We start from the raw sequence: 22,763 nt of genomic DNA on the forward strand, positions 1-22,763 counted from the left end.
CGGCAATGACCTGTAAGAAATCCAGTGAGGAGGTGTAGTATATTTTTGCTAAGATCGAGATACAAAGTTTCGAAAAATCTTTTTGCAAGGATCTAACACAGGAAACGTGTTTTTTTTTCAGTTTTTTCTTTCTCCTGAAACTCTTTATCGTAGGTGTGTTCACCTATACCACAGAAATTTCCAGATTCTGGGCCAATGTCTCTTTTGGTCTTCTGGAATATGTGTTAGCCTCTTTATTTTCTTCACTTCCTGAGTAATAAGCAAGCCAAAATGAACCGATTTTGTCTAATTCGTTGAGTTTTCTATGGCTTGAGATGTATCCTTCAGAGAACTCATATCTAGAGGAATCAGGAAGTATGCAGTAACTTTTTTCAATAATCTGAGCTAAGTGACTGAAATGCCATTCAAGTTGTATTTAGTTATAAGTTGGGTTACTCTTTTGAAGAGTATCTGAAATAACTTTTGATTCCGAGTGGATCTCTCGAGAATGAACTCAAATACTCATCTGTTGGAGTACAATTATTCAGCTTTCTGGTTTACTTGATCACGGTAGGTCTTGGTTATTAGTAGCTAGGTTAAATACATCCGTTAGAGATTTACTAACGAAACATAAATCACTTTCAGACACAACCATAAAATACATTTCTGAAATGTCACTAAATGCCAAAATAAATTCTCATCATATCCTCATCGGAACTTTTTATATTAAAAACTACTCAACTGTCGTCATATCATGACGCAGGATGCTGACGCCAGAAGAATTTCCCTGGAAATGGTGCCTGTTGATTGCATTACCCGAATATGCATTAAAACCCTTGTTGTAACATAATGGAAAATTGATACTGTAAAACTTTTTCCCCATTTAATATCCCCGAATGGACCTCATGGAAATTGATGCATTAATTCATTAAAATCGCTAATGTAACCGATTTATTCTATAGAGTGCAAAATATAAAGGTTAAATTAGTTACAATTTTCAATAATTATTGAATTGTGAATTCACTCTAGTATATCGTTGGTTTCCACATTTTTAGATCCATCAACAAATAGAAATGCATAACCTACTGATCGGTTATAATATGAGGAAAAAGCAATACAAATATTGCTTTGTTTTATATCAAATAGGGTCCAGTTGATTAACGCTTTATTGATTTCATAAGCTATAATGCGGTTATTTACTGACTGCCCTAAATTCCATGCTCACTGAAAGCGTCTCGAGAACCATGAGAACCTTCGATCTCTTTCTCCGACAGTCTTATAGTTCTCGTGATTCTTTCAGTGAGCATCGAATTTGAAACACTGTATGTGTATGTGAATCATAAATAAATTCCCTTCGATCGTTTGATGTGTATGAGTTTTATTTTAATAGTACGATGTACGATGAGTCTTCGTACAATATTGAACCAAGACTTGACCCTTGAAGAACACCAAACTTCAACCAATTGAATTCAATTAAAAATAGTGCTTAGGATGGTACAAGTTGCATCATACCACCACAATATTTTATAACGAAAGTGGCAATAGTATTTCACCCCACTAACAACCACCTAAACGTCCAAGTTAAAGCCAATAATTACCGCGGACTTTATCAACAGAACATTTTTCATAGGGAAAATACCTATAGAGATCCCATCTCATCGATCCGCGTTTCTTTCCGTTCCAACGGGCCCATTTTTCCTGCGTAGACCCATAATAAAATACGTTTATTCAATATGCGCTTGCATGTGAGGGAAAATTCTCGGCCGATACGAGACCGTTCGGCCGGCTGATTAGTCGCGAAACGAGCCTTTTTCATGACCGGGTCGCGGTCGCATGTCCATATTGCATAAACACGCCCGGACCGTATGCGTTTTTTCGATCTAATTCACGCCGACTCGAGATCGACCGGAATTATCGGCTTTCCAAGGTTTCGGGAAAAGAAAAATTTTTCGATCGACTGGAGAATTGAGAGATTTCTCTCTGGAGTTGTTAGAGAGAGAAACGGTGCGTTTTTTCAATAAACGCCAGCAGAGCGGAATTCAGTGGGGGGTATGAGGAAATTGAAGAAAAAAAATTTTTAATATTCATATATTCTTGGATTACAATTTTATTTATTTTATTGAAGGAAATCATGAAATTTTCAGAGCATTATTCTTAGTTGAACAGATATTTCGATGCCTGCGGTTTTTAAATTGTTTCTGGGTCATTTTTAGTGCTGAGAAAACCCTCAGATTTTATCATGAGTAATGTCATAATTGCATCTGATTTATCCGAAAAAAAAATCGACAAAACAAGTTCGTAAATAATATTGAATAAGCTGGTTTAGAATCCGCAGGAATGCTTCTTGTTGAAAAAAGGTATTGCAATTTTTGGTGACAACAGCTGCTATGTTTTGCTGCGGGTAAACTCGAGAAAACTGCTGACATGTGACATGTGCCATACCGCTTTTTCATCTAGAGACCATTCGTAATTCGGAATAGAGCTTTTGTGATTGGTGGAAATTGAAAAAAAAAGGAAATGATCAAAGTTATTGCAACTCTTAGTGACAAAAGCTGTCAAGTTTTACCGCAGGTGAACTCGACAAGACTGCTGAGAGGAGCTGTCTTGCAGTTTTTTCATTTAGAAACCATTTGTAATTCAAAATTGAGCTTTTGCGAATGGTGGAAATTAAGACGAGGGAAATAGTCAATTCAAAAATTACTAAACGATATTATGTATGGAAATATTCCATCGATTCCAATAAAAAATTCAATAAATTAAAGGAAATACTGTCTAAGACTCGCATAGAAGGCTCATTTTAACAATTGTTCATTCTAAAACATAATGTTCGTTTTATGAAGATGGGAAATTTCCAATTCTTGTTCATATTTTGGAAAATAAAAATGAATATCGTAGTGGAATTTTCAGTTTCTTACGTTTGTGGAAGAAAGTAATGTTTCATTCACATTTCTCTAATTGCACTGCATTAGTTTTGAATATCCCATCTTTAGACTTCGAATTTGAACCACCCAAAAGGTAAATGTCCACGTTGCATAAACGCCCAGAGAGTAACTGTTGTTTTGACTGTGCCTCGAGATCGACCGGAATTATCGCCCTTTCAAGGTTTCGGGCCGCACCGAATTGGAAAAGAAAAAAAATTTTAACGGATTTTTCGATCGATCGCCGCCGCTATGGCGAATTGAGAGATTTCTCTCTGGGGCTGTTGGAGGGAGAAACGGAACACCGGCGTTTTTTTTTTAATGAACGCCGGCAGAGCGTAACTCAGTTAGGGAACGAAATTGATGAAAAAAAAATTTGAATATTCATATATTCCTGGGCAAAAATTTCATTTATTCCATAGACTGAATTTAACGGAATTTTTAGAACATTATTCAATGAAAAACAGGACAACAGACATTTCAGTGCAAACGATTTTTCAATTATTCCTGGTTTTTGAAATAGTCGTAGACCTCAGATTTTTTCTAGAATCTATGCTGTGTATATTTCATGTTATAACTAGATATAGGGTTTTCTAATAAGAGGTTGAATAGCCCCTCATTTGAGCAGTTGTCATCTTTTAACATTTGATGAGTGGAAACTATGCCACTACTGAAAATGGTATACAGCTATAAAGAGGAGAACCAATGTAAAAATGAATTACAAAGTAATGTTGAAATAATTATGGATTCAATATTTTTAATAATTCATCGTTAAAAGTCACTTCAAACCACTTTCAGGTATCAACGTTCTCAAAAACTTCGCTTTTACGTTGAAAATTTGTGCAGTAAAACTGTCTGCGCGGAAATTTGATGTACACGTCTCAGTAGAGTTTTTAGCGGTGTTTACGAATATTAAAACAGATTTTCAAAATTCCGATGTACAGGGTGTTGTTTCGAGGACTCAAAGGATTCATAATTTTTTGTTAACCCGGACCTGGATTTTCAAGGCGGTTATTGCATGATAAGTTTGGGCTCTCAATTAGGAACATATTTACCAAATAGGAAGAAAATATACCGGGTCGTTAGTTTGATATGGCCTCAGATAGAAACGGGCAAAATTCATAAAACACGCTGTATCTCGGTTACGAAAACAGTAAGACCCAATAAATGGGGTATCTCCAGAACCGCCTTTGGTGCCACCTCTGCACCTATGAAGTATTTCCGTTTCCCAATGAAACACCCTGTATAATTCTGGCGACACTACTGCTACGCTTTACGGCTCTCAAAACCTCAATAGAGCATTTACATCTACTCTACCCAAAATAATCCCCACATCGCAGGAATCCGTGAACATCCACTCAAGCCAAAAAAAAAAGTGAGTAAAACCGTTATACGATCCCCGTCGGCAGTCATTGAATAACCGAATCCAATTTCTTCATTAGATTTTCCGCCAGCGGCGGCGGTTTTACACTTACTTGATCCCTATTTGTCGTTTTACGGCCCGATCGTTCCGAAAGTCCGATAAGTGGGCCATTGCGATGTATAGTAGTCGGGTCGTGAGAGAGCCGGTTCCTCGACGAATCGGATGAATATAACCGCCGGATAATCCGGTAACGAGGCGTGAAATGGCTGCTGCGACCGTGGGACGTATTAAGTTGGTTTTACGCCGTCAAAGGGAAACCGCGAGGGCTGTTTCGGCCGGACGGATACGCTCACGCCTCTTGCATGACAATGTGTTGCGGTCCTATGCGGGGGGGCCTTCTGAACGCCGGATTCTTTTTTTTTTTTTGGCGGCGGGGAAAACTCTTTGGTCTCCGAGTGCTTTCGGGTTGGGAGTGGTTGCTTTGCCAACTCGGAACGGTCGGTGTTTTGTTCGTAACGCGCTAGTGTTATGTTCCCCCGAAAATAACTTTGGACGGAGTTGTATTCATATTACGTCCAAAGTTGTATATTGTTGATGATTTCCATTTAGGAGCGGTTTTGTGTAAGTTGATTTGTACAGGCTGGTTCAAATTTGACACTGAAAGACTCATGGACGAGAATTCGCTATTCCTCATTTTTATAAAACCATCCTACCTTCTACAATCTTAGCTAGGCTCAGCTGTGGCTATGAAACAAATAAATATTGCATTGAACTTAATAAATAGTATATTCTAAAAAAAGTTGCAGAATGGGCTTCTATTCCAACACGAATGCGAAATTCGAAAACGAGCGACGAAGTAGCGAGTTTTTTTTTTATAGAAGACCTGTACTCAATTACATTGAAATCATATAATAATTGCAGAAGTTATAAAGGGTGTTTTTTTTAGAGCTATACAACTTAAAATTGCAGTGAAACAACGATGGATTATTCGATTGAAATTAATTTCATTTATCTGCAAGATAATCTTGTGGCATTACATTTTAAATATGATTTCTGGCATATGACCGCCACGGCTGGCTCGGATGTAGTCCAATCTGGACGTCCAATTTTCGATGACTTTTTCCAACATTTGTGGCCGTATATCGGCAATAACACGGCGAATGTTGTCTTCCAAATGGTCAAGGGTTTGTGGCTAATCCGCATAGACCAATGACTTTACATAGCCCCACAGAAAGTAGTCTAGCGGTGTTGAATTACAAGATCTTGGAGGTCAATTCACAGGTCCAAAACGTGAAATTAAGCGGTCACCAAACGTGTCTTTCAATAAATCGATTGTGGCACGAGCTGTATGACATGTTGCGCCGTCTTGTTGGAACCACAGCTCCTGGACATCATGGTTGTTCAAGTCAGAAAAAGAAATTGGTAATCATGGCTCTATACCGATCACCATTGACTGTAACGTTCTGGCCATCATCGTTTTTGAAGAAGTACGGACCAATGATTGCACCAGCCCATGAAGCGCACCAAATAGTCAGTTTTTCTGGATGTACCGGAGTTTCGACATACACTTGAGGATTAGCTTCACTCCAAATGTGACAGTTTTGTTTGTTGACGTAGCCATTCAACCAGAAGTGCGCTTCATCGCTAAACAAAATTCGCTTATGAAAATCATTTTGCACTATTTGCAAGCGTTGTTCAGGCGTGAGTCTATTCATGATGAATTGCCAAACCAAACTGAGAATAAATCACTTGACAGCTGTTAAATCGGTCCCCATCTTGGACGGTAATGCCAACTTAAAGTTATACAGCTCGAAAAAAAACACCCTTTACAAGGCTTTTTGTGAAAGATCACTAACAAGAAATCAAAGTTGTCAAAAATTGTCTGCAATGCATTTCGAAATCAGAAACTTTGAAAGCGAAAACTCTCAGACCCAAATTTGGTTTTCAATCCAACATTCCACAAAGATTTCCCAACCTCTTGAAAAATTCGAAAAATTTCTTGAAAAAATGAACGTCGGAGTATTTCATCATCAAATTGAATTAGGTGATAATTTAGGGAAATATCATCTTCTGTGATAAGCTAATCCTTCATAAAGTAAATGCTCCGTGAACCAATAAGCCAATTAATATAACCTCTTCTGGGCGAAACCACAACCTATGTTGTCTTGGAATGAAGGATATTAATAGAAGACAAGAAAGCCACAAAACCCTCATATACCCAATCTCATGTTCTCCCCGGATAATTAGTCATAAACTACAATTAAATTCAACTCGTACTTTCCCAGAAAGCCCATCCCTTTCATTCAAACCCCCTCTCCAATTATCAGATAATAACAAGCGTCCCTACAACTTGTATAAGCCTCCACATTAACTCCTCAGCGCTATTCTCCACCGCCCCATACAAAAGGCAACTTTCCCCAAAACTTATCGAGGGCCCTGGTGGCTCTTCCGTCTATTTCTGACCTACCCCCTACCCTTCCGAGGGATGTAATCGTTCATAAGTATTAACTCGGATTTCGTAAAGTTCGCCCCAACCCTATACAGCGAAAGAAGGAGGGGGAGAGGAGGATAATGTTATTTAATTGAGTCAGTTGAGTGTCGATTCGTTTCATCGACTCTACGAATATTTAGCATTATTTTCGATTAGGGCCTATAAGAGAGCTGTTTGTTCACTTTAGAGTGTTTTTTTTTTGTTCGAAACTTTTGATGTTAACGGTATTTGAGTTGTTGATGGGGGGGTATGAGGGTAAATGTCCGAGTTGATAAGGATTTCAATGAATTAGGTGTAGTTTGAAAATGGGTTTCTGTTTATTACAAATCGATATCGGATGAAATATTCAGCATTCTCGAAGGAGAAATCAAGTTCGGCTTAATGCACTGTGAGTTCTTATAATGTGATAGCGATAGTTAGAATAATGAAATAGGAAAAGATCAATCTGATAGCTGATTGTTTCAGTTGAAATATGTGACCAGCGAAACCTGCTTGATAAACAAGAATGTAGGACAGGATACTATACTTATAAACTAAACCATTGTTGGAAAATAGTTACAAGAACACTCTCTATTTTTGCTGTATGTTTTTTCGTCTAATGTTTTTACGGAAAACGCTCTCCTGATATGAATTAAATATAAATGAATATGGACATCCTTATTCCAATTTGATATTGTTATAGAAGCAATTACCATCAATAAAATAAAAAGTAATCTCTCAAAAGATCCTTCTGAAATGCAGCAGTGATCTCCATAATTGCCAACTTCCTCTTGGTTGCTACGTAAGTAATTCTCTTGTGACGCACGTCGGTTTATACAATCGAAATTCTCATTCTATATAACGAGGCCATGAAAAAAATATTTTTCTTTCTTCAGTTCCTCATCTTGTGAACTATGGCAAACTCGTCCCCTCGTTTGTGCATTCATCCTTGTTCGTTATATCGGTATATCCTTTATCCAGGAGTGTTGTCTCCTCTTTGATCTTTGTTTCCTCTCTAATTTGACATTTCAAACAACTAGAGTATTTGATACCATTCAACACTAGTCTGAAATAGATAGTTTCCCGCCTTTTAATAGGTGTTATTAACTGATTTGCACTAACATTGCTCATGAGAAGTTTTTAGCCAATGGCATATTTCAAGAATGTAACTCACGAAACTAAAACCAACTCAACGTTCCATAACATGACCGGAAGTATACATAATAAAGAGTAAGCTATCAAGGACTCAAAGTTCGCAACAACTTCCTTAAACAACTCCAAGGAAAAATATTTTAGAACTGTGTCAAAGAAATATAGCTCAAAAATACACTATATAGTCTTCAAGAAGTAAATGATAGATAGTATTACCTTGTGATTGTGGTCAAACATCTAAATCATTCAAGCTTAAAAAATATTATTAGTGTGCAAAGGCCATACCTGTATAACAAAAATTGTAATTATAGAAAAACCATAGCATAGAAATATTTCCCTCAGTGGTTATGGCACCAGATTTCATCAAAATTTGTTAGGTATACCATATCGTAAAAAATTTTCGATCGCGTGAGAATTCTTTTGAAACCAAGCCAACAATTCATGAGGCAAAAACAGAAAAAAATCTTTTCTTCAATCCAATTTCCCTCGAAGGAACGGTCTAGTTTTCCATTTGTTTACTCAGCCATTATTCCCATTGCATCCCCCTAGACGAAACCTCGACTTCAAACAGCATCCATTGTTGAGGTTTATCTCTCGATTTTGCCATAGCGGATGACTCGACTCCATTACGCCGGGTCGCGAATAAATAAATAAACGATTTCACTCCATATACACTTCCACTAAGCTAATCCGGCACTACCGAACGCCCAAAAACTAGCGCCATCGAGAGTTTTCATCGAATAAAGTACTTTCCCGCACGATTTATCTCGACGAATACGAGGGATGTTTTTAGTTTTTCCCTATTGTTGTATTTTCTACGTTTTGATTATCAGGTCTTTGGATTGATGGCCGATGTCCTTTTACCCATAAACTAGATGTTTTTAAAGTGATAAGGCTGCTTTTGCTTTGTGTACAGGTAGCCATTCTCTTTGTGATTTTTCGATTAAATCGAAATCGATTATATCTGAGAATGAGATTATTGTTTTTGAGAAATATGTGTTTTCAATAATAAAAATTCTAGATCCTTCAGTATCGCTAGATGCCCAATTTCCACACCATTTACCGATTTTTTGTAGAACTCACAGTTCAAGAGAAAACTGAACTCGAAATATGGGAAAAATCAGTAAATATTGAATTTTTTCACGAGAATCGTTTTATCTCCTGAAATATTAGTTACAGACCCATCAAATGAAGACGTTTTTCGAATAACGAGTTGGAGAAAAGGCAGCCTCGAGAAAAATTATCTAATTTTTCTTCAAAATTTCAGTTTTTTACCAATTATTTCTGAAATAATGTTTCAATCGCCCGAATTCAAGCATTTTTGTGATCTACGTGATAAGTACAAACTGCCTATTCAAGAACTTTCAGTTTTTTTGATTTTTTCAAGGTCTAGGTATTATAAAACCAGATAGTTACATCTATCGAAGTATGTTCACGGTTACCTAAGGAAAAATATATAATTAAAATTTATTCGAATTATGCAAGAATAGGTAGGGTTTTTTCATGCTTATTTTCAAACGATATAATCAATGAACATTATTTGAGAAAATATATCAATTTGGACAGAATATTGACTTGAATCATAATTAACTGTATATAGAAAAGTCAGTTTTCTTGGGTTTTTATAAATAGGTAGAGGGTAAAGAACAAAAGATCAATATGGTTCCAGTTTCCGAAAGACTAACAGAAGAAGTGTTAAAAAGTATATTGTTATGATATGTTATTTACAATGATGACATTAAAGGTTCGTTCATCTTAATCCTCTCAAAATCTGGCATGAGCATTCAAGTAATTATTTCAGACTAGTTAGTTTCTCTAAAACAAAAGATCCTTATGAAAAATGAATAAAAACCGTTCTAGAAACATACTTAGACAGACATATTCCTACCTTTGTTAAAATAACAATCCTTATCGCGAAATCTATCAAAATAGCCAACAAAAAGTCCGAAACGAATCTATTCAAATCGTTCGGAAAGCCACCGAACAACGTTTATAAATTAGGCCCTTACGAACCGAACAACCCCGCGCTCCCAAAGTCCTCCAACCCCCCACAAGATACACTCGATGCTCCACCGTTACAAGTCATTATTCTCCCAGCGAGGAGTTCTTCTTTCTCCCTTGCTGTTCCCTTTCAGACACACATTCTTAAAATGCCATTAGGGTTGGACCCGTTTCCTAAGCCGCCTCGTAATATTTCATTATTCCTGTCACAATCTGGTGGTCTGTGATTTCTGGGTAAAGGCCTGATACTTTTTTCAGGCCATGGCCTGGTCGACCTACAGGGCGGAATTAGGATCTTTTGATGCGATCAACCAGGGGCAAATTATAGCTATCGACTGTTCATGATTTTGTTCATTTGGCATATGTTTACTTGTTTCGGTTAACCCGAATATAATGGGTGTTTTTTTAGAGCTATAGAACTTTAAATTGCAATAAAAGAACGATGGATTATTCGATTGACACAAATTTTATTTATCCGCAAGATAATCTTGCGGCATTACATTTTAAATATGCCTTTTTGCAACATTTGTGGTCGTATATCCGCAATAACACGGCGAATGTTGTCTTCCAAATGGTCAAGGGTTTGTGGCTTATCCGCATAGACCGATGACTTTACATAGGTCCACAGAAAGCAGTCTATCTACAAGATATTGGAGGCCGATTCACAGGTCCAAAACATGAAATTAGGCGGTCACCAAACGTGTCTTTCAAAAATCGATTGTGGCACGAACTGTGTCACATGTTGCGCCGTCTTGTGAGAACCACAGCTCCTGGATATCATGGTTGTTCAATTCAGGAAGGAAAATGTTAGTAATCATGGCTCTATACCGATCACCATTGACTGTAACGTTCTGGCCATCATCGTTTTTGAAGAAGTACGGACCAATGATTCCACCAGCCCATAAAGCGCACCAAACAGTCAGTTTTTCTGGATCTAACGGTGTTTCGACATACACTTGAGGATTAACTTCACTCCGAATGCGGCAGTTTTGTTTGTTGACGTAACCATTAAACCAGATGTGGGCTTCATCGCTAAACAAAATAAAATAGACGTAGTGCGCGATACGTATTCCGCACAGAACCATTATCTTCGAAATAAAATAATTGCACTATTTGCAAGCGTTGTTCAGGCGTGAGTCTATTCATAATGAATTGCCGAACCAAACTGAGAATAAATCACTTGACAACTGTCAAATCGGTCGCCATCTTGAATAGTTATGCCAACTTAAAGTTATATACCTCGAAAAAAAACACCCATTACAAGCATTTTAAATATAAATTTCCAGTTAACTTTCATCAACCCCTACTACCAACAAAAGTAAGATTACACTAGAGTGCTGCAGGAGAACGGCGGTAAGAGAAAGTTTCTTGTGGGAAAAAACCACTTTTCGAAATTGTTAGAAAAATAATTATTTATTTCAATATTGATATATTTTTATTACGTCCATAGTTTTTGTAAATCAGACAATATTTTTGAAAACCGTCGAAGTATTATTGTGAGTTGCAATTAGTTAAAAGTCCTGAATAATTCCATTTCAAGGAAAAAATGAGAAAATGATTTTTTCTGTCCCTTCCGGTTTTTCATGAGATCCGCTCGTCTTTCCTTTCGGACAAAGCAGAAACAAACCCCGTTCTGCTTATTTTTCTGTAGAAAATCCCATTTTTCAGGCCAATCAACGGCACACTTTTCAAAAAGGGAACGCGATAACATCTCAATTAATTAAGCGAGACAAATCGTCGCTGCCGGCTTGACGATAAATCATTTCTTGCACTTTCTCTCCGATTCTGTTGATTAATTAACGCTTCCGTAACGTTTTGTCTTAGACGGAACGAGGACTAGGCTGCACTTGGACGTCTTAATAAAGAATGATTATATGGCGAAAACGCATTGTTCATTACGAGATCTTTCGCCTGGCGATACGTCTAGATCGTTAAGATGGCGGAACGATCATGATGGGATTCAACAGCTGCTTCTTTTCACGTCAAATGTGAATTAATATATCGCAATTATCCATACTGGTAGCAATAGGCAGAATGAATATACTGAAATCGAAGTTCAGCTAATATAGAAATTCCACAAAAGCAGTTTCAGTGATCTAACTTTATGGTCTATTGTGCACTCATCAGAGCTGTTCTCGCCATTAGTCGTCGTACTCTACTGCTTTCCCTCCAGATCCAGAGTTCTAATGAGCTCCAGTATCTGGGATAGTCTCAAGGAGATTACTTTCCCACTTGTAATGGGTGTTTTTTTTCGAGGTATATAACTTCAAGTTGGCGTTACTGTGCAAGTTGGCGACCGATTTAACAGCTGTCAAGTGATTTATTCTCAGTTTGGTTTGGCAATTCATCATGAATAGACTCACGCCTGAAGAACGTTTGCAAATAGTGCAATTTTATTTCGAAAATTATGGTTCTATGCGGAATACGTATCGCGCACTACGTCCATTTTATTTTGTTTAGCGATGAAGCACACTTCTGGTTAAATGCCTACATTCAACAACAAAACTGCCGCATTTGGAGTGAAGCTAATCCTCAAGTGTATGTCGAAACACCGTTACATCCAGAAAAACTTACTGTTTGGTGCGCTTTATGGGCTGGTGGAATCATTGGTTCGTACTTCTTCAAAAACGATGATGGCCAGAACGTTACAGTCAATGGGGATTGGTATAGAGCCATGATTACTAACTTTTTCATTCCTGAATTGAACAACCATGATGTCCAGGAGCTGTGGTTCCAACAAGACGGCGCAACATGTCACACAGCTCGTGCCACGATCGATTTATTGAAAGACACGTTTGGTGACCGCCTAATTTCACGTTTTGGACCTGTGAATTGGCTTCCAAGATCTTGTGATTTAACACCGCTAGACTAATTTTTGTGGGGCTATGTAAAGTCATTGGTCTATGCGGATAAGCCACAAACTGTTGACCATTTGGAAGACAACTTTCTCCATATTATTGCCGATATACGGCCACAAATATTGGAAAAAGTCATCGAAAATTAGACATCCAGATTGGACTACATCCGAGCCAGCCGTGGCAGTTATATGCCAGAAATCATATTTGAAATGTAATGCCACAAGATTATCTTGCGGATAAATAAAATTCATGTCAATCGAATAATCCATCGTTGTTTTATTGCAATTTAAAGTTCTATAGCTCTAAAAAATAGTCTATGTCTTTTTTTTTAAAGTTATTAGGTTAATTTTTATATAATGTATTGCTTTTAGTTCATTAGTAAATAGAAAAACCATCGAATTAGGATATCCCCAGAGAGGAATCTCGGGTTCCTTTCCGAGAAAAGTAATCTGAAAGCTAAACGCTGAGATATAGAGCTACGGACATTTAATGCAATTTCTCAAATGCACCAAAACAAGTTGGGAAGATTTGTTTGCTCTTTCTTATTTTATCTCGGTGCGGGTTTCAACTGTTTACAGCAGAGTGCAGAGTAAATAGAGGACGGTTGTTTTCCAACGACTTCTGAAGACTTAACTCGAGAGCCATTTGGGAGAGCGCACTTCGCCTTGAAATATTAATTAACATCGGCTGTATATTCTCGGATTTCCACACGATCGAATTCTCTCGAATTGGTGGTTGGAGAATTGGAAACGGAGATAAATAGAATAACTTTCAAGATTTCCTTGGGACTAGCCAATGTTCTTTCTTCGCGAGGGCGCGTATAATTTTGAATATTTCAGCTGTGCTGCATTCCAATAAACCCAGTTTTAAGATAACCTTCCCTAATTTCTAGAGGCAGACCGCTACAGTATTATGGTGAAATTCTTATTCAATTATTTAGCAGTCTGGCTACGCTGGCTGGAGATATAACAGGAGCTTAAGTGTCTGATGAATGTTTTATGATTTTTAAGAATCTAGAGAAGCACTGACACCAAGTCGAAGAACTTTTCAGCTTCCTCGTCTTCTTATTTATACGTAAAATCCACTCTGGGCATTTCAAGCCTTCAAGATGTTCTTTTCGAAAGCAAACCTTTTTTAATACGAGATATTATGTTTTATAACTTCAATATTTTAGATTATGATTAGAGGAAAATAGGAATTAGGCTATTTCAGTAGAGATCAAAGACAAAATCTCCAACTCCACTTCTGATATCTTAATATTTTCCTGATTTATGACAGTTCTTTTTCGCTTTCTGAATTTTATATAGTCCTAACTCCAAACTCTCAAAAAACTCTGGAGTGTCCTATTGAAAACAACTGATTCCGGCCAACTTTCCCGATAGAAAAACTTTCCTGTGATCAGCATTAATTTGACGTCGCAGAATCCACGTAACACACTATTCCCTATCTAGAAAATAAATGCTGTTTTCCTTCGACGAACACGCAGTTTGTCTTCTGCTCCAATGTTTTCTACGCCCCCTGGGATCTAGAGGCACGCAACCGTTTGTTTTTCCCTTCAAAACAAGGCTGTAAATCCTCTCTTTTTGGGGCGTGAAACCATAAATAAGAAAATTAAGAAGGAAATATGGGATCCGGATAGTTTGAAAGTTGGTGGCGTCCTCGAGTCTTGACAAATTTTAATGTCTTTGGGGTTGGGTTGTTAACACCTACCTTTCCTAGCTCCGTTGTGGTACAGGGAGTCGTAATGAATGTCCGTTATGTGCCAGAAGTATCCTGGAATGAAAGAATTGAATCAATATAGTGAAAAAAATTCAAATATCTAGTAGTTACGAAAATCATGAAATACGACTTTACATTTTGACGTATTTTTTAAATTAATTTTTTTCAAATACACTGCGCAAAAAAATTAACGCACATTATGGAAATCTCAAATTCATTCTACAACTGAAGGTGTTCTCAATGATAATTATTTTTATCAGAATTATGCATGCATATGTTTTTCTTCAATACAGATGTTTTTTCCCAGCAGGAATAAAAAAAAAATGAGATTATCAGATTTTGAATGTATTGGCTCCATTCTGAAATCAGTTGTTCTCGATCAATTCTAGTGATCAATAGTTTTTCTTTCATTTGATTTTCTACACTCGATCGCTATGCAACACGAAACACGCAATTTGACCCAAGAGGAATGTGCCCAAGCGGTAGTTTTGCGAAAAGAAGGGTGGACATACACAAGAATTGCAGAAAGGTTTGGAGTTTTCCATACAAGTGTGTCCAGAATGTTGCAGCGATTCAGGGAGACAGGTATGAATATCCGAAGACCAGGATAGGGTAGACCACGGGTAACAACTTCCATTCCATAAGAAATTGCCTCAGAGAATATGATTTAAGGCTTCGTGTCGCGGCAAGAGGCCCAGCTCTTACCCCAGCCTATCGAAGGGCGCGTTTGGATTTTGCGTTTTTGAATTTGCCTCTAAAAATCGTTATATCTCCTGAATTATTCGTCACAGATCCCTCAAATAAAAACGTTTTCAAACTTCAAGTTCCGCTCTAAAACATAGTGGAGTTTCAAGTGCGTAGCCCATGGCCAGAAGAAGTGGCAGCTTCGGGAAAATTATCAATTTTTTCTCTGAAAGTTTCATATTTTTGCCTATAATTTATGAAATAATGTACTGACCGCACAACTGCAAGCATTTTCTTAATCTACATAGTCGAATCAATCAATAAAACGACACAATATTCCCATGAAAGAACTTTTATATTTCAAAAAATTTTTAAGGGTCAGGTATAGAAAATTTTACGAAAATTTTTGGACGAAAAATTTTTCAGGTGAGATCGAAATTCGGCTAATCAGAGATCGTAAATTATGGAATCGCTCACCGATTCTTCGTAGAGCTCCCGGTTTTGGGGGAATTTGAACTCGAAATTTGGGAAAAAATTGAATTTGCCTCTAAAAATCGTAATATCTCCTGAATTATTCGTCATAGATCCCTCAAATAAAAACGTTTTCAAACTTCAAGTTCCGCTCTAAAACATAGTGGAGTTTCAAGTGCGTAGCCCATGGCCAGAAGAAGTGGCAGCTTCGGGAAAATTATCAATTTTTTCTTTGAAAGTTTCATATTTTTGCCTATAATTTATGAAATAATGTACTGACCGCACAACTGCAAGCATTTTCGTAATCTACATAGTCGAATCAATCAATAAAATGACACAATATTCTCATGAAAGAACTTTTATTTTTCAGAAAATTTTACGAAAATTTTTGGACAAAAAATTTTTCAGGTGAGATCGAAATTCGGCTAATCAGAGATCGTAAATTATGGCATCGCTCACCGATTCTTCGTAGAGCTCCCGGTTTTGGGGGAATTTGAACTCGAAATTTGGGAAAAAATTGAATTTGCCTCTAAAAATCGTTATATCTCCTGAATTATTCGTCACAGATCCCTCAAATAAAAACGTTTTCAAACTTCAAGTTCCGCTCTAAAACATAGTGGAGTTTCAAGTGCGTAGCCCATGGCCAGAAGAAGTGGCAGCTTCGGGAAAATTATCAATTTTTTCTTTGTAAGTTTCATATTTTTGAAATCAGATTTTGAATGTATTGGCTCCATTCTGAAATCAGTTGTTCTCGATCAATTCTAGTGATCAATAGTTGCAATAGTGCGCGCATCGTTCAGGAGTACCTTGAAGAGGTTGAAGTCCATCGAATGGAATGGCCAGCAAGAAGTCCAGATCTCAATCCGATTGAGCAGGTTTGGGACAACCTCAATAGAAGGCTGAGAAGTTCAGAAAATCATCCAGCTACTCTTAATAACTCAGGAATCCAACTCAGAGAAATCTGGAAAGGATTAGATCAAAACATTTTAAGATCACTCATTTTGAGTATGAACCGTCGTTGCCGAGCTGTAATTAACGCAAGGGGTGGAAATACCAAGTATTAAATCACTTATCAGCATTCCAGTATTTTGAAAATTGTTTATTTCTCTTCTCTCACATAAGATTCAGTGAAATCCTGAATTTTTCTTCCATTAATGTGTCTTGTTCCGTTCAAAACCTCCCCGAGAGAACATAAAAAATATGTTATAAAGTCAATGTATTGTTAACTTTCATTAAATTGAGATTTTCAGAATGTGCGTTAATTTTTTTGCGCAGTGTATAATATGTGGTGATCTCCATTTGATAATTTGAACATTTCGGGTATTCGTTACTTGATATTTTTTACTACCCCGTCATTTTCTTTATGGTCACTAAACATCACTGAATGATTCGAGAAGACAGCCTATTCTCATAAATTCTAACCTACATTGCTTCATTAAATCCCCCCTCATATTCCATATCCCGGCTTAAGGCGCGATATTCGAAATTTCATACAGAACCCGCGAGTTCCCCAAAAATATCCCCCACTAAAGCTCTCATAAGAGGGCCATTCGTTCATATTTGCAGCGGGGGTTATGGCTAATACGTCCCTTTTGTCTGCTACTCCACCGGCCAAACTAACGCCGTCAGGGGGACAATACATCCAAATATTTGTGAGCAGGATGAATGGAGGATCCAGCCTAGCGGATATATAATTCGATGTTGCCAAGCTATTCACTTTGAATAAGGAGAATTAGGCGGTGTGAACGAGGCATTACGGGATCACCGCTTGTTTTTATACGCGATCGAATGAGCCTTAGCGGGATTCTAGGCCTTTTGTTTTTTTTTTTGAACGGTTTTTCGATCCTTCAGACGCCACTGTGGTCAGTAGAGAGAAGAAGAGAGAGAGAGAAAGAGAAAAGGCTTTAATATGTTTTATGTTCCTGTTTTATTCATATTATTCATAAAAACAGGTGTTTTTTTCGAGGTATATACTGTTATATGGCATTACTGTTCAAGATGGCGATCGATTTAACAGCTGTCAAGTGATTTATTCTCAGTTTGGTTTGGCAATTCATCATGAATAGACTCACGCCTGAACAACGCTTGCAAATAGTGCAATTTTATTTCGAAAATAATGGTTCTGAGCGGAATACGTATCGCGCACTACGTCAATTTTATTTTGTTTAGCGATGTAGCGCACTTCTGGTTGAATGGCTACGTCAACAAAAAAAACTGCCGCATTTGGAGTGAAGCTAATTCTCAAGTGTATGTCGAAACACCGTTACATCCAGAAAAACTGACTGTTTGGTGCGCTTTATGGGCTGGTGGAATCATTGGTCCGAACTTTTTCAACTTCTTCTTCTATAGCTCAAAAAAACTCCCTTTTTTATCATATTATTATTGTTTTTTGTGATTATCATTTAAAAATGTTTTTATTGTTAGATACAAATGAGGTTTGATATTCAATCTACACAATAAACCCACACAATAAAATTGATTATAAAATGAAAGGAAAATAATCGTCTAGGGCGCAAGAAGAAAAAAAGAGTGCAGAATTGAGACAAAATAAAATTGACAACTTAGTGTTGAAAAAAACATGCAGTACTTTGTAAGTCGTGAATCAATCATTTCTCAAGAGAAGAATAAAAAAGTGAAGTGATTCATAGAAAGTCCATCCACGTTGCTTGGCATTCTTGAACCAAACTGAATTCTGGTGAAGGCTTTCTGTTGAATGGCTTCTAAAAGACTAGCATCACAAACCAATATTTCCGGGATCGGAATGTCCAAAAGTCTATTGAAAAAAAAAAGAACATTTTCATAGCTTTTTGGGTGGTTTGAGAGTGTTGAAAGATACTTTGAGCTGTTTTTAGCAATGTGAATAACTCGCTATTTCTCTAGGTTGAGGGAAAGGAACCAAAATAGCAAAAGAGGATCCAAATCATCTTGGAGAATATGTCAAGTAATAACCGGTTTGCTGTGAATTTAGGAATATTGATTTCATTGCATATTTGAAGTATAAAGACTGTGATCTCCAAATACGAAATTATCAGATAAATGAACGAGCGCTCAAAGCTCTTTACTATACGTCTTTGATTCGTCATTTTTTTTTTACTTAAATTTTCTATGGTTCTGCCAGATTGCTGTTATGTCGACACATGCGCAATTATCGCATGAATAGACGAGCGCTCAGAAGTTCCTGACGTCAAAGCATCGAATTTTTCGAAGTTATTTATTCAATCGGTGAAATGCATTCGAATATAGGTGAATGAGCGCTCAAAAACTCATCTGACGTCATTGCCTTCTGGAACTGAGAAGCTGTCGGAGAGAGTAGGCTTCGTAATAAGGTCTTTCAGCATTCCTCTGCTTGTCAGTTAAACGAACAGATCCACCCAATTTAGCCCCAAATTAATTCCCTAAGAGTCGAACTCAGCGACGCCAACTCGTCAAATGCAGAGGTGTGCTTTCAGAGTGACGTATTTATATTATCAATTTCGTCATAATTTCAGCTCTAATTCCTGTTACGCTTTTATCCGGCTACGAAGGCTTGAAAGCTTTCAATTGTTCGGCTCAATTATGAACGTGAAACGAGATGCTAACTCGATAAATGATGTTGCTGTAGCAGGAGGCTAAAGAGGACATCCCACATATTCCTGCTGGAGTGCACTTGGAGTTTCTGGTATGAAATGGAAGCAGACAGTCGGTCAACATGAAATATCTGAATTAAAAGAAAAATGGGAATTAATATATCTTATTTATAACAGTCACATGAGTATTATGATGTGACACTCATCCTAATGTTATACTAACCATATTTACCACATGCACTAGTGTGGTAATGATATCCAATGAAATCGAACTCACAATAGACAATTTGAAATTTAAAACCTTTGGAATACAATTTATTGAGAAATTATTCATTGTGAATCTTAACAATAAAACCCTCGAAATACTTTCAGTTAGATTATCAGTTCTAATTAGTGCAATTTTGCTCTCAGCGGCAGAATTTTATTCCAGTGTCACTATTTGTCTTTTCACGGTTAAAAGATCGGCTCCAGAAAGACCACTGAAAAGTCTAGTTTTGAATATTTTTATGCGTATTCGAATGATCTCTCTTTTGAGTGTACATCTAATTGCATTTCACGATTATCACATCCTCCCCACATCATAAACTACAATGTACAATGTAAAATAATTTCTCAAAACTGATGAATTACATAAAAACCATATAAATTTCAAATATGCATAGATTCGATATACATGTCCCTGGGCTATATTTGCAATTCCGAAAAAAAAACGATGTAATAGAAAACAGCCAAACCAATAATCCCGAAATGTATAAAGCAATACAAAAGCCATCCAACCCCGACAGATGAAATGCATTCGAACGTGGTTCATAAAAAAAAAATTATTACACGCATTGCAGAATGCTTAGTCGGAGATAACATTCAAATTACAGACATTCCGCAACAAAAACATCGGTATAACATTTCGGAAAAAATAACTATGAATACGGAATAAATTCGGGTTTCATGGACGCAACAAATCACAAATGGAATATTTCCAGGCCAGAGCTATTTGATCGCGCATTCATAACGTATAATTAATGAATAACGTAATATTGAATTTTAAAGCGGTCATTGTAATGCAAAAACAAACTGTTTCTGGCTCGTGATTCAATGATGCGTTATCGATCTCTCTCTCTGCCGGTAAGCACAAAGGCCGGTTGCTAGATTAGCCTTGCCTTGTCATCGATATGAACCTTTTTACTCGTGATGAACATTATTATTTCACCTGGATGCTGAAAGGTTTTTGGGCCTTTCGAATTGAACATTGATATCAAGTTGATCTATAATGAATATCGGATTGTTCCGACCATAACTAATTGGTAGTTGATATTGTTTAAAATAAGTATAATACTTTCTGTTCTTTTGACCAAAATTGGATATTAGCGATTTGAGAGTAACATTGTGTAATACCTCAGTTCCGATTTTGAAATTCAGTTACAAAAAAAGATGATGAAACAACTAAAAAAGAGCAATTGAATTTGTTAAATTGTAAAATTGAGGGTCGTCGTAGTCTACAGCTTTCCTTTTAGATCCAGGGTTCGAATGAACTATAGGGTGTTTTTTTTTCGAGGTATATAGATGGCGATCGATTCAACAGCTGTCAAGTGATTTATTCTCAGTTTGGTTTGGCAATTCATCATGAATACACTCACGCCTGAACAACGCTTGCAAATAGTGCAATTTTATTGCGAAAATAATGGTTCTGTGCGGAATACGTATCGCGCACTACGTCCGTTAGCGATGAAGCGCACTTCTGGTTGAATGGCTACGTCAACAAACAAAACTGCCGCATTTGGAGTGAAGCTAATCCTCAAGTGTAGTGTATGTCGAAACACCGTTACATCTAGAAAAACTGACTGTTTGGTGCGCTTTATGGGCTGGTGGAATCATTGGTCCGTACTTCTTCAAAAACGATGATGGCCAGAAAGTTACAGTCAATGGTGATCGGTATAGAGCCATGATACCTAACTTTTTCATTTCTGAATTGAACAACCATGATGTCCAGGAGCTGTGGTTCCAACAAGACGGCGCAACATGTCACACAGCTCGTGCCACAATCGATTTATTGAAAGACACGTTCGGTGACCGCCTAATTTCACATTTTGGACCTGTGAATTGACCTCCAAGATCTTGTGAAATCAACACCGCTAGACTACTTTCTGAGGGGCTATGTAAAGTCATTAGTCTATGCGGATAAGCCACAAACCCTTAACCATTTGGAAGACAACATTCGCCCTTTTATTGCCGATATACGGCCACAAATGTTGGAAAAAGTAATCGAAAATTGGACGTCCAGATTGGACTACATCCGAGTCAGCCGTGGCGGTCATATGCCAGAAATCAAATTTAAAATGTAATGCCACAAGATTATCTTGCGGATAAATAAAATTCATGTCAATCGAATAATCCATCGTTGTTTTATTGCAATTTAAAGTTCTATAGCTCTAAAAAAACACCCTTTACCAGGCTCTTGTTCAAAGCATTTTTGGGTTAGTTAGCAATGGTGGGGGGTCCGTCTCCAGGTCAGTCGGAGTTTCTCCTCCCTACAAAATCTATACTCGTCATTTCCTGCAGTTAGACTCATTCTAATTAGGTATATGCATTTTGAAGAGGCTATGCCCTGTAAGAAATCCAGTGATAAGGTGTAGCATATTCTTGCAAAGATCAAGATAATTCTCAGATCTCACAATATCAAAGTTTCGCAGAAACTTTTTGGAATCATCCAACCCAGGAAAATTTCTTCAGAATGTTTCTCTTTCATTTGTTCCTTTCTCCTGAAACTTTTTCTTGTAAGTTGCAGGAAACTCTTCCTTTCCTCCTTAACCAATAAGACAGAAAGGTGCTGGGAAGTGTGCTGGCCCCTTCATTTCTGACTGGGAACCCAGACTGAACATACCTTGTTATTCTTGCCTATTTCGTTGAGTGTTTTTCTTCACTCTAATACCATATCAGAATCGATTTTTTGTGAGATCAACGCTTTGATTGCAGCCTGATTGTCCGAATTTCATTTCCACAAATTTTTCGATTGCTATCTCTGTCTAAAAGTGTTTTGAACAGCGACTTGAAGATTGTGAACATTTGGTGCCAGCTCTAAATATTCCAGCATCTGTTCACGTCGTGTTTTTAAAACCATCTATGTACCATTTGATGGTATTCCTTTTGAAAGCAGAGAAAATCACCCCAACACTAGGGATTCTATCGTATTGTCAGAATCTCATCATCAAATTGTTGTGGAATTCCTATCGAATTCAATACTAAATGTAATACTGCAAACACATATACCTCCAATCAAATTTCACATCCTCATTTTTCCTGTTACCAAAACCCTAAAACATTCAAGGCGTATCTGCAAAACATCATCATCTAGGCGACGATGAACTTTATCCTTATCCCACTAGAAAATAATCTGCTCGAAGAGCTCAACCCCACCTCCTGAAACTCCACCAATCTACCTTCCTCGCGGAACAACCCCTAGAATTACGCAAGAACGGAACATAATTCGAAAAATCATCCAAGGCTCATTCGATTCCGTCGTCCCATTCCGAAGTTTCAACGTTTCGAGTCGAGTTATATTCCCTCGAATTCGCGAATTTTATCTAA

At 37.3% G+C, this 22,763-nt stretch overlaps 1 protein-coding gene across 1 annotated transcript in view; it reads right to left on the reverse strand.

The window, feature by feature from the left end:
- The window catches only part of LOC123674531 (acid sphingomyelinase-like phosphodiesterase 3a), a 214,802-nt gene that overhangs the window by 106,661 nt on the left and 85,378 nt on the right, over positions 1-22,763 (reverse strand). The window contains exon 3 of the mRNA XM_045609426.1: positions 14,452-14,514. Coding sequence (XP_045465382.1) covers positions 14,452-14,514 — 63 coding nt within the window. The remainder of the gene's footprint in view (positions 1-14,451; positions 14,515-22,763) is intronic.

Source organism: Harmonia axyridis, chromosome 3 (genome assembly GCF_914767665.1).
Source record: "Harmonia axyridis chromosome 3, icHarAxyr1.1, whole genome shotgun sequence".
Taxonomy (NCBI): domain Eukaryota; kingdom Metazoa; phylum Arthropoda; class Insecta; order Coleoptera; family Coccinellidae; genus Harmonia; species Harmonia axyridis.